Source organism: Opisthocomus hoazin, chromosome 2, assembly GCF_030867145.1.
Source record: "Opisthocomus hoazin isolate bOpiHoa1 chromosome 2, bOpiHoa1.hap1, whole genome shotgun sequence".
Lineage (NCBI taxonomy): Eukaryota > Metazoa > Chordata > Aves > Opisthocomiformes > Opisthocomidae > Opisthocomus > Opisthocomus hoazin.
In genome coordinates, this window is record NC_134415.1 from 116,116,952 (window position 1) to 116,135,298 (window position 18,347).

Genomic DNA, 18,347 nt, shown 5'->3' on the forward strand with positions numbered 1-18,347 from the left:
CAGGTAATGAAATGTTGCCTTAATCGTTGTGCACGCCTGTCTGTAATGAGACAGCTGAATTACAATTCTATCTTTTTTTTTTTACATACCGATATTAAAAATATCAGCTAAGATTACGGTAGCTCAAAGAAATTTTAAAATGGAATAGTATTTTTCAGTTTATTTAGCTTTTGTTTATTCCAACATGATCAGTTTCCCTTTCCTGTGCAAATATGTCTTTGCAATACAAAGAATAAAAAAACATGATTGTGAAACAAGAATATGGCAAGAAATTCAGGGCTAAGTGAATATCCCAAGTTACTCAGGAAAAGAAAGCAAAATAGAAAACAGATCTCAAGTACATCATGCTTCCATAAGTGGAAAATAGTTTTCCCACAGATAACTTGATGTTTCCTAAAATTTCTTTCAGTTCTGGCAACAAGCGATTCTGATAGGCAAATACTGTCTTGCCTTCCAATTAGACCTGAGCAGAGCAATTCCCACAAGAGCCATCTGAATCAGCTGCTTCCTTGCAGAATCAAATTTTTCACATTTGGAGGAAGAACTCCAACTGCTTCAAGATCACTAAGGTCAGGAGAGGTGTATGCACTTGGCTAAATGTTGTGGGGGAGAAGAAAATTTACTTATGTCTCTTGTAAGACTATTGCAGCACACGTTCTATATGTATATACATAACTATGGAGCACAGACCCATGAGCTAACCAGAGAGAGGACAGCCACACCAGTGTGGCACTGCCCTACAACAAGCAGAGACTATGACTAGCTGTCTGCTAAAGCAGCATTTAAATCTGGGGAAACACAAGTCCTTACATCAGCAAAAAAAAGTCTGTCAGCTTCATCGTACATCACTTAGGTAAGCGCATGACCCTAATGTTCCAGGGTATTCCAGGCAACGTCGTGTCCCTGACTCAGGTTTCTCATCACTCCTTACTATCCTCCATGGAAAATCTGCATACAACTAGCTGTATGCACCTCATTGTCCGAGGGAGTTCAAACACACAAAAAACCTGATTAAGGAATACGGCCACATCCATTTACTCAGACCAGCGTTTTCAGAAAGTGATCACAGGAATAAGACCAGATAATTGGAGCTGCATTATTTCAGATGAATGAGAAGACCTCTTGCTCTACTGAAAGAATGGTAGTACTGAATTTCACCACAGTATTTCTTAGCCTGCTCTGTCACACTCTGTCTAATCCAGTCATTAAGTCAAAACCAGCATAATAATATAAAATTTATGCTTAAAAGGAGCCTTGACAGTGCTCGGGGTGAATGACGGTTTCCAGGACCATGTCTGTAGCAGCCAGTGAAACAACAGCAGCAGCTGAGCCCACATGGGAGACCTCCATTCCCCACGCCGTAACCACAGCACTCTTTGGGACAACCGCAAAGACCTTAACCCTAGGGCCAGGGCAATACCATGGCAGCCAGGGCACGGCAGGACCCCGAGGTTGTCTGGTTTACTGTTATAGATATAGACTACAGCGATATTTCACTTTCATGACTGTTTTGCATGCAATCAAATACAAAGAAAAAAAAAAGTTACGATCCTCTCGCAACCTGTATATACTTTCAGCATCAGTGACCCTATGATATTACAGGATCAGGCATGCCTGTCTCTTCTCCCCCTCCTTTCCATTTTAGAGGACAACTAAACCAATAGTGGTAAGATTTCATACATTAGAAAATAAATCAAGACATGATGGCAGTAAAACCAGTACCAGTTCTGCAACTCAGAACATGACTCCGTGTATAAAACCAAGAACAATTCCGACGTGAGTCTGATCACATGGCAGCCTCTTCTGATACTTACGCTCTAGAAACTAAGCTTGAAATCAAAATATAACTACAAAGTTTTAACTTGGAATAAAATGTGTATAAGACTTTTCTTCAGTCCTGCTTCATACACACCACAAGAAACCATAACAGCTACACATAATGCCATCCCTGTCCCGTCCCACCCCCCACGCAGCACCTGTTCCATCTAATGCTGACAAACACAAGTAACTCCATTGTACATCGCTTGGTTTTGATTTAGCAAAAAAGTACTTGGATTGCAAGTATACTGAAACTTCACCTATTTACATCTAAGTCTGAAAGACACACTGTGCATCTTCCCTCATGAATTTAGACAGTGCGATTTCAAAAAATGAACGCTGTATTGCCAAACACGCCTTGAAGCAACACGGTCTAACTGCAACATACCATGCTGTATAAGCTCTACAGTTAAGCTCAACATTGTCTGTGGCTTTCTGATTCAGTGAACTAAGTACTGCAGTAGAGTCATATAAAATAAATCTAGGAGGTTTTTTAATAATGAACAATGTCGTACTTTACAGAATTGGTTTTAAAATTACATTTTCCATTTTTAATATGCCAAAGTTTGACAAAGATGTTTTCCCAGGTAGAGGGGGGACAGTTGGAACTTCTGGCACCTGAGAAACACTGCAGGGCATACACAAGAAAAAAATACTGGTATTTCTTCCAAAAAAATGAAGAGCACTGAAATAGTTTATTTTGACACTTAAATCGCCTTTCTTCAGAGGCAGCCAACCATTAAAATAGATGAAGTGATTCACACTTCACAGTGCTACCATTTCAGGCTTTTACATGTACAAACTGTTCATCATACTGTCCACATTTAGAGGTTTTCTTCCTAATCTTAAGAGTTAGAAATTACTTTCAAAACAGAACTACCTGGATGTGTACAATTAAAAGGATTTGCCACCATAGTATTTTTCAGGAGATGCAGCTTGTATTAGCGTATTTATTATTTCTTGTATATTTATCATTTAATTCAAGCTTAAAATATTCCTGAAACAGAACAAACACCACGCGCATACAAAACAGTGTTTCTGCTGCCTTATTTGCTGCTACATTCAGGATTTGCCACCAGAATTTTGACAGCCGGAGTTCTGCATCTCCCCACCCTTGCTGGCACAAACGTCACCATTTCCCAAGTCAAGAGACTTGTTCATCTGGCGAGATGAACAATGAGGAAACCCAAAGGGATGGGGATTAAGGAAAATAAATAAAAAATAAAACAAAAAATAAGTACATACCACATAACTGAAGTAATTTATTCATAGTAATACTAAAGAGTGAACTTGACAGCAATTACAAAAACAGGGCTTTACAAAACTTTGTAACTTACAAATAGGAATACTTTTTTTATCTAGAAAATGCAGTTATTTGTAGCTTTTCCTATCAGATCTACAGCTTAGTTCAGGTGCTTATAACAACAGAATGGATGCAACTCTTAAGTTTAACAAAATTACTAACTACTTTGTACCCACAGTGAAAAAATTAAAGACAGAACAATGTACAAATTAACAGCAGTAGCTGCAATACAATAATAAACTATCAATACCTCCTTGCCACGAGTAATTCAAGTTGTTGTTTTCAGTCACTTTTCATATGTAAGAACATAAAAAAAGGGGGGGAGTGTTCTTTACAATACAGGTTTATATACCCTAAAGAGGTCATTAAATTGAGTAGGCCAAGAATTAAAAATTATGGCTTAAAGCCTAAGCAGGCTGACTTCTGCTGTTGGGAGGAAGAGGTCCTGAAATGTTCATTAACGGAAACAGGTCGCGCATGCACACAGCTGGCATCAGAAAGGTATTCATTATTCACTAAACCAACAGCTTCCAACAGGGTATTATTTCCTGCTCTTCTCCATTTTCTTGCACTATCAGAGGCGATAATTCTACTCCTAAGGCAAGAGACTTCATAGTTACTCCATCACAAAAGTTTAAAAATTCCACAAAAAAAAAAAAGGCATTCAGAAGTCAAGCATGATTGCAAAATTGTGTAAAGAAGAGGCAGAAACAATATTAAGTAACATCTTGTATCTACTTACTACAGCTTGTTCCAAACGACTTTAACTGCACATATGAGAAGTCTACCACGACATACACCCCCTGTATACCACACAGTGATAAAAGTCATTTACAAATAAAACCCTGTGTCCCATACATGCAACAAATGACAAGGCGTGTCTCCCTAATCTTGTACTCAACATAATCAGCACTAAACTGAAAACGGAGACCAGAACAAACCAGTTTCAGAAACCACAGGGAAAACCAGTTTAAAACTGGTTTCCATATGAAACAGAACATTTTCATAGCATGGGCAAGCCAAATGATTGTATACCCCTCGACCAAGACCTGTGCTATTTTAGAGCATAATCTCTTCAAAGGTATGTACATACACACTACAGTGAATTTATTGATGCAGCACTCTTCATTTTGAACAAAAGAAAAATACAGAGGGCCAATCAAGTTGTGCATTAGCAACAAACACAAGTAGAATAAGGTTTCCAAATTCACAGCTCATTCAATAAAAAGTAATTTCCAAGTAACAACCAAAGGTATTTCTCTGTATCTACACCATACTAGGGTAAATCCATGCTGTTGAGAGAGCAATGTTTGATATTTAATCAACAACTAGGCTACAGACTTTGAACAACTACCTATAGTAGCAGCGACAGACATGGACAAAGAATATCGATGCATCAAGCCTTTAAACAGTAATCAAGACTTTAGTTAAACTTTAAATACCATTCAAATTACTCTGTCCAGTTCTGGGCTCCCCAGGTCAAGAAAGATGAGGAGCTACTGGAGAGAGTCCAGCAGAGGGCTACGTGGATGGTGAGGGGACTGGAGCATCTCCCCTACGAGGAGAGGCTGAGGGAGCTGGGCTTGTTCAGCCTGAAGAAGAGAAGGCTGAGAGGGGACCTAATAAATGTTTATAAATATCTCAAGGGTGGATGTCAGGAGGATGGGGCCAAACTCTTTTCAGTGGTGCCCAGCAACAGGACAAGGAGCAACGGGCACAAACTGAAGCAGAGGAAGTTCTGTCTGAACGTGAGGAAGAACTTCTTCCCTCTGAGGGTGATGGAGCACTGGAACAGGCTGCCCAGGGAGATTGTGAGGTCTCCTTCTCTGGAGATATTCAAGACCCTCCTGGACAAGGTCCTGTGCAGCCTGCTGTAGGTGACCCTGCTTCGGCAGGAGGGTTGGACTAGATGACCCACAGAGGTCCGTTCTGACCCCTACCATTCTGTGATTCTGTGAAAGAAAATGTGGAACTTCACCATTTTTTGCTTCTAGTTATTTATTTATTTGGTAATAGTAACAGTCAACATTATTTGTTTTGAGATTAAAAAGAATAAAAATAACAGTTTGTAAATATTAGCTTTTCTTCCTTCATGGCAGTTCAAACCTTCTTTCATGTCTGTATGTGACCTCCTCTTCATTTCCTCCTGTAGTATAAAAAAAATTCTTGTGTTTGGATGAGTCACTCAAAACTTTATCCTGCTTTATGCAGGATCCTGCTACTCTGTACTTTAAATGTAGACTAATAAAAGGAGTACCCCTGATTTAGAACATGAGTACCCCTGATTTAGAACAGTCAAGAGGCAATAAAGCAACCACTCAGTTATCTGAATCCTCAAGGTTCAGAATGAAACACTTTGACATAATGTTTCCTTGTGATCGTCTTTTTTATATTGCATAAATTCACTTTAAACATTAAATTCTTCTCCAGCACAGGTTTAACAAAAAAAAAAAGCTTCATCATCTCCATTTCCTACAGTTGGAAATGAAGAAAGATTTATCTGATAACATGCAGTGCCAGCACTGGACTAGGGTTCAGATGCTCCTGCACACCATCCTTTTTGTTTCTCCCTCTGCCTGTACCATCTGAACAACACTGTCCTACTACCAAAAAACAAACAATGATATGACTATGGCATTAAAGTAGCAATGCTGCACACTAACATCAAAACCCAACAGTCTCCATCTGGCCACACAGAAAACACAAAATATGTGATTGGTGACCTTTCGCAAAAGACTTGACTTACGTAAATTGTTCTACATAAATTAAAATTAATGAAACACAGGCATAATAAAAAACTACTTGTATGTGGCACCCAGCTTGTTTTTCTTCTCATGTCTGTCACCTTCCAGATCCTACATCAACTGAAGCAGAGATTGAACAGGAGGGATGTTTCACAAGCTGATGAAATTTGCACCCATCCCTTCATGTGAAACAAAACAACAAAACAACAAAACTCCACGATATTTCATAGGAGAAATAAAAAGGCCCCTCTCTCAGCAGCAGTAACTGTAGCAGATGAACACAGCAAAAACATCAAAACCTAAGTCCACACTGCATAAACAGCTGTTCCTGATTTGAGACTATTCAACCTAGTGCAATTCGGGCAAAATTCACAGAATCACAGCCTTCCAAATATAGAGCCTCCACACATTAGGGGGTGCCCAAATCACTCTTCTAAGCATGCAGTCTTAAAACTTTGTTAGCAGGCAATTAGTATAATGTTCCAAAACAAGGATGCAAGTGATGCTCCACCTGCACTAAAGAAGCTTAAATGTCGCTGGCTGTGAAGATGCTCTGCTGCTGGCAACACGGGGAGCGTTTCAAAGCTTCACTACTGGAGCAAAAGCTTCACAGACCGTAGGTATGGCTTCGGAACGGAGCACTACATTCAACGTTCTGTTTACATAGCAAAAGACTCATTAAAATAAGTTTATTACTAGCAAAGGCTGCCAATATAAACAGAGTATTCTTGTTCTTAACCAATGGGATGTACCAAGAAAAAAAGTATTTTAAATAAATCTGTTACCAGAAACATTTGGTGCTTTTCAGTGTAACAGTTTAAAACAACCTCGGACACAATATAGCATCCTCCCCTAAAAAATAAAAAACATCTTTACGGGTTATAAAAACATATATATTTAAAAAAAAGGTCTGTATTATTTCATTATGTAAAACTATTACCAAGTTTCAGTCACTTCCATCCTTAAAATCCAAGGTCAGGTCCTCTGTGGCAGTGACACAATTCCAGTCATATTTCGTACATCAAACACTGGCAAGAAGTCATCAGCTGATAGCTGCAGAGATTGGTTATTGCGGTAGCATTTTTTTCTTTTTAAATTAAGCAGCTTTTGTTATGGATTGCATTACTAGACAAATGGCCAAATGTTTTGCCATTGCTCTGCCACTAGTTGAAAACTGAAAATGTAGTTAAAACAAATGGGTTTTAATCAGCCTTTGCACACATTCCCTAATTCACGCTGAGGCTACTAATATCTGGAGAAGAGTTCCTGAATTTTTATTCCATCACACATAAAGCAGAAGGGAACTGTACTAATTTGATAGTGTGGCTGTCTCTCCTCTCCACCCTCCCCTAAACTGTTACAGAGCCTAAACAACTAAAGGATACTAATGACCCACTCTGCAATCTGATCCATACAGGTGAAATATTGGGAGTCAACATTCCTCTTGCAAATGCACCCACAAAATCTGCGTGCATCTCATGCATGGCAATAAAAGTATTGAAGCTGAGCAGTCTGGCTTTTTTCCCTTCTTACACTAGAATTGAAATGTTTTAATCCAAGTGTGGAATAAAACAGAATATAAGAACACGTAAAGCTGTCAGAAAGCAGAACTGTCCTTTTCCAGTTAACTATATGGCTATATATAAATCCATCACAGGGGAACAATGAACAAAAGACAATTCCGTTTCTTTAAAGCTCATCTTTTCACCTCTGCAGTAGATGTTGTGAAATTACAGATCAAAAATAGAAAATCTATAGAAAAAGTCAGAAGCTAAGTGAGAAATAGCAGCACAAGAACTATAACAAACAAGAAAAAAAATTTTTCTTCAAGAACTGAGAATCGTTTGGCCTTTCAACTACTTACTGGGCAATGAATTTCAGACTGTTACATTTTCAGCTCTTCCCTGGGTGTGATGGTTCAAATTAACACAACAGACTGTTCTTACTGATTCAAAATTACGTGGCAATAAATTTGGGAAAATGCGACAACTTTCATACTAAATATGCAACTTTCATAGTAAATATGAAACACTTTGAAAGCTCATAAGGCCAAAATCCTGCAAAGGGATACATGTGTGCCAGCCACGACAACCTGGTGACCCTGTATTAACAGAGCTCAGCCTAGTGATCTGCTAAATTAACACTCTTGGTGTAAAGCTGGTATCTAACCAGATAGATCGCTATGGACAGATGTACCTGTTGAAAGGATCAAAGTCACAGCTGTATCTGCGACCCTCTTTTCATTAGGAGTAAAATTCTAGGGTCTCGATGGCAAGGATCAAATTAGATGAACATCTATTCATGTTCAAACTAGTATAAATACACATTTTACCTATCAGCTTTATTTTGATGAAGAAATAAATGGCAAATTAATTTAATTTTGGTTTGGGGTTTTGGTTTGGGGTTTTTTTTTAAGTTTTAAAGCATGTATATTCCAATACACTTAAGCGCTCTCCTGCTAACCATCTCTCCATTTCTTTGTCCACCATGAACGCGCTCCCAGCGCAGCCCAGCACTGTGCTCACAATTCTGCTGCTGCACTGCCTCATGAACAGTTTGAAGAACTCCTTCTTTCCAGGCTGACACAACCATAGCAGAACAGGCAGAAGACACTCAACACTTCATCTCTGGTGTTACATCAAGGTTTAAGCTTAACACTGAAATCCTAAGGTTTGCACTGAACAAGACCAAGGGCAGACACCAGTTCCCTTCTCTACCCAACTGCATTCGACTGCAGCTGCAGCAAAAGGACAAGGCAGACAACTGCAGGGAGGAGGATGATAAGATTTATCAGAGCTGTTAGTCACCACCATAAAACTCTAAAGCCGAGTTCAACATGTGCTGAAGTGATACAATTACACACAGCAAGGAAGTAGAGATCTGGATTAGTTTCACACAGCCTACATTCACCTATCTGCTCTAGTTTTAGAACACATTCAGCATTCAGCTAACACTTACCAATGCACCCTTAAATAACATGTATTTAACACTACATAAAATAACTCAGTTAATACTGTAGATAGAGCATATATGGAAAAGAATAAATACACAAATGTATTCGAGAACCGTTAAGCTCTTCTTAAATGTAGCTGTCTACTAGGAACTATTGGGTAGGAATGCATTTATAGAAGGGTTTCTTATGGATCACCCAAGGTCAAATACCATTTAGCGCTATCATCAATGTGTATATGCTGTACACATAAAAATGTCACTTCATTAAATTAGTGGATGACACAAACTGGTAGAAAAGCACATAATAAGAATACAGTAGTTTTACAAAGTGATCTGCACAATTTAAATGTAATACACAAAACAGGTTTTCATAACCACTAATGCCAGGTTACGCGACCAAAAAGAGTAAGCAACCGTATCATAGAAAGCTGCATCAAATAAAAGTTATTTATCTTAGTATAGGGAACCTAACACACGCTGTCAACACAATACAATGAGAAAAAGAGCACTCGGTGGATGTCTAAAGGAGGCTGTAAAAACCACTTCCCTTTGTAGATGTCTTTGCTGAAACCTACATGGAACAGCGCACACAGTTTCAGCGTTCCCATTTTCATCTATCAGACCAAAGCCAGAAGAAACCCAAGTGCCGGCTATGCATTTGACCCATGCTAACGAGTAGAAAGTCCTCTACAATAATTTTTTTTTTTTTTTAAGTTCAGCAGAAAAAGGATAGCCGTAACCATGCCACACATTTCAATGTACATTTTTAAAAAATTTTGCCTTCACAACTAACTACCAGAACAAACTAAATGCTGAGTTCTCCATCTCTTAATGCCTCTGAATCGAAACCGCATGTCTTTTTCAAAGATATATTTTAAGCAAACATAAATGATTACGTTCAACACAGGCATAAATAGACAAGTGTTAAGGCACACAATACAGCAAAAATCACATTAGAAAACCTAATGGCTTCTTGTGAGCCCCAAAGAGGGGAGGGAGGAAAATAATCAATCAATGCACTTGTCTTCACAGATTCTCCTGCTAAAGAAATAGATGGATGTGGTCAGCCATCCTGTGGTCAGGAAGGTACACAAAGAAAGTCTCTTCATCTAGAGCCACTGAATAAATTATCTCTTGATAGGCAGTGGAACTAGTATCTAGAGAAAGACAGCTTATTACCTCAGCTTTCCATGTCTTTCAGATTTGCACCATGTGTTGTAGATTAGCAGTTACTTTTTTGCTCTTTACGGCTTCCCAAAAATAAAGCATACACACAAAATGCAGAATAGCAGCTGTTTATGACTTTTTACAGTGTAAGGAAACGAATTCCATTTTGAATTCCATTCCACATTTTTAGTTTTGGCTATGTTATTCTTGGAGGATGAAATAGTGGCATTCCAACTAGTCTTCTTAAGACGTTTTCCCTGACTCTTAGTTTCTGTTGCTGTATTTCTACTTTTAACTGAAGACACATTTCCACTTACGATAATTTACACTGCAAGTGAGCTGTTTAGTAAACAAGTAGATTTTGCAGTTTGAATATGCTTTCATACTCAGACTGCCTAGCAGAATGTCAATACAAAATTATTGTCAAATAGCATAAAGCAACAACACCGAAGCCCAGAAGAAAAGGCTTTTACATGAAATCTGTAGAGAGAGTGCAGAGAGCAAAGTGATGACCTTTACCATAAAAAATATGCATTTACAATCCAGCTAACACTCTCCCATGGTTTGCTAATTTGTCCAATGTATTACATGAAGTGGTCTACATTGTAAGCACACAAAACACTAAAAAAACCACCAAAAAATCCAAGTGCTAAGCAGCCCAGTCTCAATTTTGCAATGAGAATTTATCTTCAGAAACATCAACAGTTTTTAGTGTATCTAATCTATGTCCAACACAGGGGAAGCAAAAGAATAAAAGAAACACACTGTTGAGTATAAAATCAGAGAGTGTGAAAAAGTCTACAGGGGTTAAGTATTAACCTGATGCATTTTTCAGAACAACTGTACTATTTTTAACTGCTCTTTTTTGGCCACAGGTCAAAGTTTTCCTAGCAAAATACCAAAGTGAAAATGCTGGGAGCGAAGCCCAGAGGCAGCTCTCTTTGCTTTGGCCTAGGCAAAAACTTATCTGAATCCAGTAGATATGCAGCACTGTTTCCCACTCCCCTTCATTGACTGCTATGGCTGTCATTATGCCTCCGAACGTCTCTGAGAGGAGCAGTACAGTATCGAAGCCTCAAGAAGAACATTTTTCAGATGTTATAGGAAATTCCTATATTCTCCACACAGCACATGCATACATACAGTTCAGTCAGTTCCTGTATTTTTGGCCAAACAGAACTGAGTCATTTGAAAGCAGAAAAAAAAAAAAAAAAGACTCAGTATAAGTGCCTTGGGCAACTCTTGGAAGGACTGGGATTTTTCCCCCCCCCTTTTCTGTCCCTCATAACTGGGACACATTGGAAATCTTGGGACAGACTGGAAATACAAGGTTTGAAGATCCTGAAGTTCAGTTAAAATAATAATAATAATGATGATGACGACAATGACTGCCTCTTACTGCCTTTCCAGAGTTTTGATGTTTTAAATGGGGAAAGAGAACTCCTTTCCCACTCCTTCCTGAGGGCATGGATTTCTTACTAAAGGAAATTCTATTTCGCACCCGCACGCAGAAAAATGCTATTTGAAACAGGAGACAGACGAATCAGTTGGCCCCAGTGGAAGATAAACGCGACCCCAGAGGACCCCCCACCCCCACTTCTCCCTTCGGAGCGTCGTTTTCCCGAGCTACCCCCGCACCCGGGAGCGCAGCCCAGCCGCAGCGGGGCCGAGGGGACGGGCCGGGGCAGCCCGCAGCGCACACAAAGCCAGGTACCTCGGGAGCGGACGCCCTGGGACTGCTAGGCGCGAAAGCCAGCGGTGTGAGCGATGCTGGGGGGCGGAAGCGCTTTTCTCCGCAGGTCAGACCTTCCCAGGGACGTCTCCCCCTCTCCCCGCAACAAGCCGCACCTACACAGGCAGCGCTCGCCCTCGCCTCACCGCGCACTGTCCGCTCCCCCCGCGCGGAGCGGCCCCCGGGGGGCGAGGGCCCGCTCCCCGCCCTCCTCCCCCCCCGGGAAGGAGCCTTCGTCCTCCCCCAGGAGAACTCGGAGCTCCAGGACGCGGGAGCCCTTTCCTTCCTTCCTGCCGCCCTCAGCCCGACCGCCCGCCCGAGGCGAGGGGAGGGCAGCGCTCCCTTTGTTACCCCGCCGAGCGCTTCCCCCCGCGGCGCGGCCCGGTCGCCCTCCCCTCACCAGCAGGCTCTCCACGTTGACCGGGGAGCGCGGGTCGCGGATCATGGACTCCAGCTTCCTCTGGCGGCCCTCGAGCATCCCCACCGCCGGCTCCGGCGCTTCGGCCGCGGGGGGAGCCGCCGACATCTTCCCGGCCGACTGCTGGCTCATCCTCCGGCCCGCCCCGCTGCCGGGGAGGAGGGGACTGAGCGGGGTCGCCCGGCGGGCCGGCCCGGGGCCTAGCGCGGCGGAGAGGCCGGGGGAAGGGCGGGGGCCGCGGCGAGGCGGGAGCGCAGGGCAGGGCGCCGCCGTTGGCCGCCTGGCGGCCGCACGGGCATGAAGGGCGCGGGGAAGCGGCCGCTGCTCCGCCCGGGCGCGGGGAGAGGGAGGGGAGACCTGGGGGGGAGGGGGGGGAGCGCTTCCCGCCGTGCCCCCGCCTCTCCCCTTGCTCGGGGCGTCCCTCCGCGGGCGACGGCTCACCGCCCGCTCCCCGCCGCCGGCCGGGCCATCGCGTCGGCCCGAGCGCCCGCTCCGAGGGCGGGGGGAGGCGGGAGGGAAAGGGGGAAAGCGGCCGCCGCGCACTCGGACTCCGGCTCCCTCTCCTGCGGCTGGTCTGCTGCTCGGGCGGCAGCTGCGGTCCCCGCCGGCCTCGCCCCGCCGCTCACTCCATGGTGCGGCTGCTCCCGCCCCCCGCCCGGCTCGGCTCGGCTCGGCTCGGCCCGGCCCGGCCCGGCCCGGCCCGGCCTCCTCCTCCTCCCCCCGGCGAGGCGCGGCGCAGGCGGCCTCCCGTACCCAGAAGGCCCTGCTGCGCGCGGCGGCGCATAGCTGGGCGCTCGCTCACCGCCTAACTATAGCCCTGAGCTCAGCGCCGAGGGGCCGGGGCCGCCCCCGGCCCGCCGTCCCCCGCCGCGGCGCCGAGGTGACCTCCCGCTTTGGGCCCCCCCCCAGCACCGAGGCCCTGCGGAGGGGATGGAGGCGGGCGGCGGTGCGGAGCGGTTGCGGCAGCCCGGCGGGGGTGGCGGGACCGCGGGGGGGAAAGGCGAGCGGTTCGGTTTGATGGCGTGGGCAGCCGGCTGGGAGCTGGCTGCCGGTGAGCTGGTGCCAGAGAAACGGGCCGGTGTTTTAACTTGGGAGTCGGGAGTAAGTGCGTGAGTCACTGGCATGGGTTGGAGTGAGGTCACTCCCTGTGATCTCCCGAGGCAGGGCCCCGGCGCCGAGCAGCCCCCACGCTGAGGGGGATCAGCCCCACATCAACCCGAACCCCGTAACGGGGTTGTGCGTTACAATCCGCTGAGCCAGGATCCCGAACCTGACAGAAGCACACGGGAACGCTGTGAAAAGTCACGCTGGGTGTCGGCTCGTGCTTCGTTCAGCGAACTGCATTGAGTTTTCTGGAGGAACTGGTGAAAATCTGTTTGGGAGAGGCACTGCTGTTGATATGGTAGGACTACTTCATCCCCCAAACAGATGAGGATCGGCTTTGCTGCAACAGCAACAAAAAAATCACGTAATTTGCCAAGCAGTTTACTCTGCAATGAGATAAAAGAAGTAGGTGGAACAGCTAGTAGGATTGCTACTAGGACTAGGACGTGGGTGCGAGTAGCATTGTGAACTTACACGGCCTCGCATTAATCAGCCATGAAAAGCTCCAAATTCCCTAAAAGTAACATGATTTCTTCACATGCAGCCTACTCCTTGGCTAATTTTTTGTAAGCAGCCCAGCAGAAATGTTTTGGCTTTTTTTAAGAAGGCACTTAAAATAGGTTTGGACGTGGGGAGTGTGTCTCCAGTGGTCAGTAAGGAGCCCTTGCTGGGTTTTGCAAATGTCAGCAGCAATTTGGGGGGTGAATTCAGTGGGCTTTGAGTCAGGCACCAGGTGATGCGGAGATCTGAGCTCTCTTCGTTTCCCCTTGGCTATAGGCAAGCTGTTTCTCTTTTCCTCATTTTTCTTATCTATAGAATAAGCTATGTAAAAACTAATCTTTGCTTTATCTAGCTTGTATGATTTAGTGACATTGTTCAGGGCGCTATTTAAACAACTGTAACAAAGAAATTCTTAAATAAGCATAACAGCCCTTTTTGCATACAAAAAAAAGTGTGATTGTGACTTCAAAAACAAGTGTGTAGAAACAGTACCTTCTCGAAATTCTTGCCCGATAGATCTGTTCCTCCAGCCTTCAGGACATATCTGTTTACTGTCGAAACAAGTTTTACTCTGTCACAGGGACAAATTGACAATGGCGGAGTCAGCTGAATTCCTTTGTCCGGCACAAATCCTCAACAAAATAATTAGCTAAGGTCTAACAGCAGAAGCTTTATTGCTGGTTATAAGCGATTACGTGGCAAATAGAGTACTGGGAAAGTCAGAAGCTGCCCCCAGTATTTTCAAAAACCACTGGTTTAACATGTGAGTTGAGCAAATTTGATGCGGATGTGCTAAAGGAAAAATAACACCCCCTTCTGCGGTCTTTTTATGGTTTTACCTTTTCTGCCTAGAGTTGCGTGTATCTCTTAGGGTGACACCTATCCCTGACAATGACCATCTAAGGAAGAACTTTTTTTACTTGGTCCACGTAGGGTAACTTTGAAGCCTGACACAGTGAATTGTCAAAAGTTATTTACGATATTTTGTAAGGCAAAGTCCAAGGCTTCCAGCATGCATGCTGCAGCTTTAAGCCTGTGAGTCCACAACTGGATCCTCCACCTCTCTACTCCCTGAGGTGCCATTTAGCTCTTTAGGTGTCTGTAGTCCAAATATGCCTTAGGTGTCCCAAGGCACTGGAGAGTTTGCTGTTCACCATTTTCAGAACTGGCTGCGTTTTTATGAGCAGATTTGTAAGAAATTGGTAAACTGGTCTTACTGGTTAAAAGTCACCAGCTTCAGGTCGTTGCTTTAGGGTACTTCCATAGGGATCAGGCCTTCTCAGGAAAAAGAGGGATTTGGCTCTGGATGTCAGGCATGCTTTAACTACTAGCTGTTGCGAAAGAAGAAAAAGGAGGCAAACTACCCATCTGTGCATCTGGTTTCGGACAGAGGGCTGCTGCGTGTTTAGCGCTTGCTGGTTAGTTAAGGCTTTTGCAAATCCTCCTCTTGGGCTCCCACTCTTGAGGTATGGTGTAAAGCGCGTAGGAGCACTGTTGGGGGGAGGGCGGTAAGTTGATTCTACTAATTGTTAAGGTCCCTAAAATTTAGGTTTAGCATCCAATGTGGACCTAGTCCATTTTTGTGTTTTGCATGTGGGAAAACAGATGCATAGGTAACTGAGTTGCCAGTGATCTCATGGACCATCTCTGCCTGGAGACATGTATTGATTCTCATCCTGAATGAGAACCAAATTGTCACAGCGCAAAAAGAACAAAAAAAGATGAGTAATCCAAGCAAATACACAGCCTTTAAAAGCTGCTAAAATTAAGCCATGTCAAACTGCTATGGGCAAAGGTGCATAACTATCATCCTTCCCTGCGGTGGTGTCCAACCACACTGATGGTTTGAATGTCATAGCCAATCGTTGTTGTGGTGGTAGAAATAGGACAAGAGGTAGTCTTTTTAGATCATGAGGTCTCAAGACTTCAGAGGTTGTAGCTAAAGTTTGTCAGTCTACCTCCAGAACATAATTTACATTTACCTCACTGTCGTAAGGGTTTCTTTATTTTTAGATTCATAAATATGAAATAGGAAAGGAATATAAGTTTATTGTGTTGGGTTTTTTTTTTAAGTTTTCTTTCTCACATGCTAGTGTTTAATGAGCCTAAGGGTTAATAAATTGTTTTTCTGGATTAAAAATAAACCCCTCTTTCGTCACTTTAAGTTAATGAAAACAGACGGGAGGAAAGGTACGTGACTCCTGTATCTGGGAGATATAAAAGCACATGTTTTTAAAGGAGTCGCAAAGTCAGTCACAATCATCATCACTGTTGATTTTCTGATTCCAGTGTTGTCTTGGTGCAATATTATAGTTATGTAAAGTCCACAAAAACATTTTTTAACGTTCTTTCATTTCATTCTTAGTAGAGCGTCTGTTGCATTGCAGCTCGCGGCTTTAAATACAAGCAGCTTTTCAAACCCCGTGTATTTCCAAACCAGCCCTCAGTAAGAATGACACTACCACATCAATCACTAGCACAGGCCAGCTATAAAATTACACAACCACTCAACCATCTGTATGGCAAACCAAAGTAATCAAGCAAATGTTAAAGAAAATATCATATGGTAAACTCTATAGGTAAAAGCCTGCATCTACTGTTTCTACTTGGGAGGGAACGCATCTTTGTTATGACAGGTATGCCAGGTGTCATTGCTTCCCACTGTTTCAAACAGCATTTATAGCTGATAAATGCAGAAATACCTGTTGGCACCATCTGTGCTGTGTTGAATTCAATATCTTAAACACAAATACCAGAGAATCAAGAAAAGGAGGGGTGAAGCATAATGCCTGGGTGTGTCCTGATAAGGCACGACTCGGTCTCTGCCTGTAATTGGTTACATAAGTCTCCCCAGCTAACTAACATTGCTGTTGTTAATGAGGTAGTTTCATAGTTTCTTGGATGCACTGGAAAGGCAGAAGTGAAGCTGTGAATCTAGGTTAATTGAAATGCTTACGTGATGTCGATGTGCCAGATTCTCTGCTGTAAGTCTTGGGAGGAAATTCGCAGTAAGCATAGCTTGAAGAGCAGGGACAAAGTGACCGCAAGTTTTCCTTTGCTGCTTTCTGCATTTAGGCAAAGTTTAGGGCTCTGTGGCCCATAGGCGTAAGGCACAGCAGTTCAAGGGGCTGCTCTGATTTATGAAGTCCGCCACATCGTGCTGTCAGTAGGCTGTTTATACCTCACAGTACCTTGGAGTGGAGGAGGGTTTCTGCTGCTCTGATTTCTGCTGTCAGCGTTATCTCCAGCACTTCCTTTGTGTGGCTAAAGGCTGCAAAATTGAAATCGTGCAGGGAACAAAGTGCTGGTCCCTCGGAGATGCTGGCCAGAGCTTCTCAAAGCTGTTTTCTGCCTGCTTTTGATTCTGACAGGGGGACTAAGGATTGATTCAGTCCTGTCACTTGCGTGCCTGTAATACTTACCTCTTCCAGTGAACACATACCCATATGAACACAGGCATTTCTGATAGTTTATTCTGGATTTAAGAGCAGACATTTTAACACCTGCTTCCCAAAATGGAACCCAAAGTCCAGAACTGGGCAAATAGGCTCCTTGTAGAAAACTTGAGGAGAATCGGTCATTTTAGAAAGGCGTGCCCAGCTGCGTACTGAACAGAACTTGTTAAAAGAGGCGTGCCTGAAGTCCTGTGTTTCCGCAGATGATATGTACGTCTGAACCAGCATGTCCATCCTGATCCGATCCAGAATTCTTTTAGCAGAGTGACAGCCCGCCTATGTATTCTCCTTTCTACATCCTCTGGCAATTCATGCTGCATATTCCACCTCCAAATAAGGTTCCTAGGCACTATCTTGCAGGTTTGTGTGTGGTTTTGCCTCTTCAAGGATGCGTTCTGCCACAGCAGTCTTTATGCAGTAAAAATGCATTAATAAGAAGATAAAGAGGCCAGGAAGAAAAGGCTCCCGAGCCTACCGATGAGAGTGCTCAGCAGGATGGAGGAAGAGGGGTAGACAGCAAACATAGCAACCTTCACAGTTAGATGGCTATTGAGAAGAGTGAGCTTGGATTTTGGTGTAAGAACCATCGCAGGCACCCAGTAAATCCTTCTTTCGATCTGGCCTTTAGCGGTAAGTAGGCAGGAACTGGCTTGGGAAGTGACAGTAAAACCCTGGGCACCGAACACTCGCTGCAGTTAGGGGGAAATGCCAGTGGAAGATGACTTGTATAGAACGAGCTAAATAAAGATGATTATTGCTGTAGTTCTGTGTGCATCTCTGAATACCCACATTATGTGTCTCCATATTAGCACTGTCATTCCTACGATCTGCTTTTCATCAAGACTTAGCTACTGTTAATTGTAGGGAAAATAAGCCAGTCTAGCTGATACGGGGGTGTAAATAACTGCGGTTGCTGTGGCTGCTGTTGGGGAACTTGCAGGGGCTGTAAAATGGGAATAAGAACAATCGTGAGTGCACTAACGAAGACGCAGCTTTGCAGATAAGGGTTTACACTCTTGGAGACTTTACGTCATTTTGTATTTAGAGAACATTTGAGTCGAGCAGCGAAGTAAACAGCACAGAGGGAGAGGGAAACAAAGAAAGAGAAAGAATGTCCAGGAACCCTGTGTTTTTTCTTCCTGTTTGGAAAAAA

At 43.7% G+C, this 18,347-nt stretch overlaps 1 protein-coding gene across 3 annotated transcripts in view; it reads right to left on the minus strand.

Moving 5' to 3' along the window:
* The window catches only part of ROCK2 (Rho associated coiled-coil containing protein kinase 2), a 105,736-nt gene extending 92,914 nt beyond the window's left edge, over nucleotides 1-12,822 (minus strand). For all 3 annotated transcript variants that reach the window (XM_075414849.1, XM_075414848.1, XM_075414847.1), the window contains exon 1: nucleotides 12,117-12,822. In XM_075414849.1, coding sequence (XP_075270964.1) covers nucleotides 12,117-12,266 — 150 coding nt within the window. In that variant the 5' untranslated portion in view covers nucleotides 12,267-12,822. The remainder of the gene's footprint in view (nucleotides 1-12,116) is intronic.
* Between the last annotated feature and the right edge of the window lie 5,525 nt (nucleotides 12,823-18,347).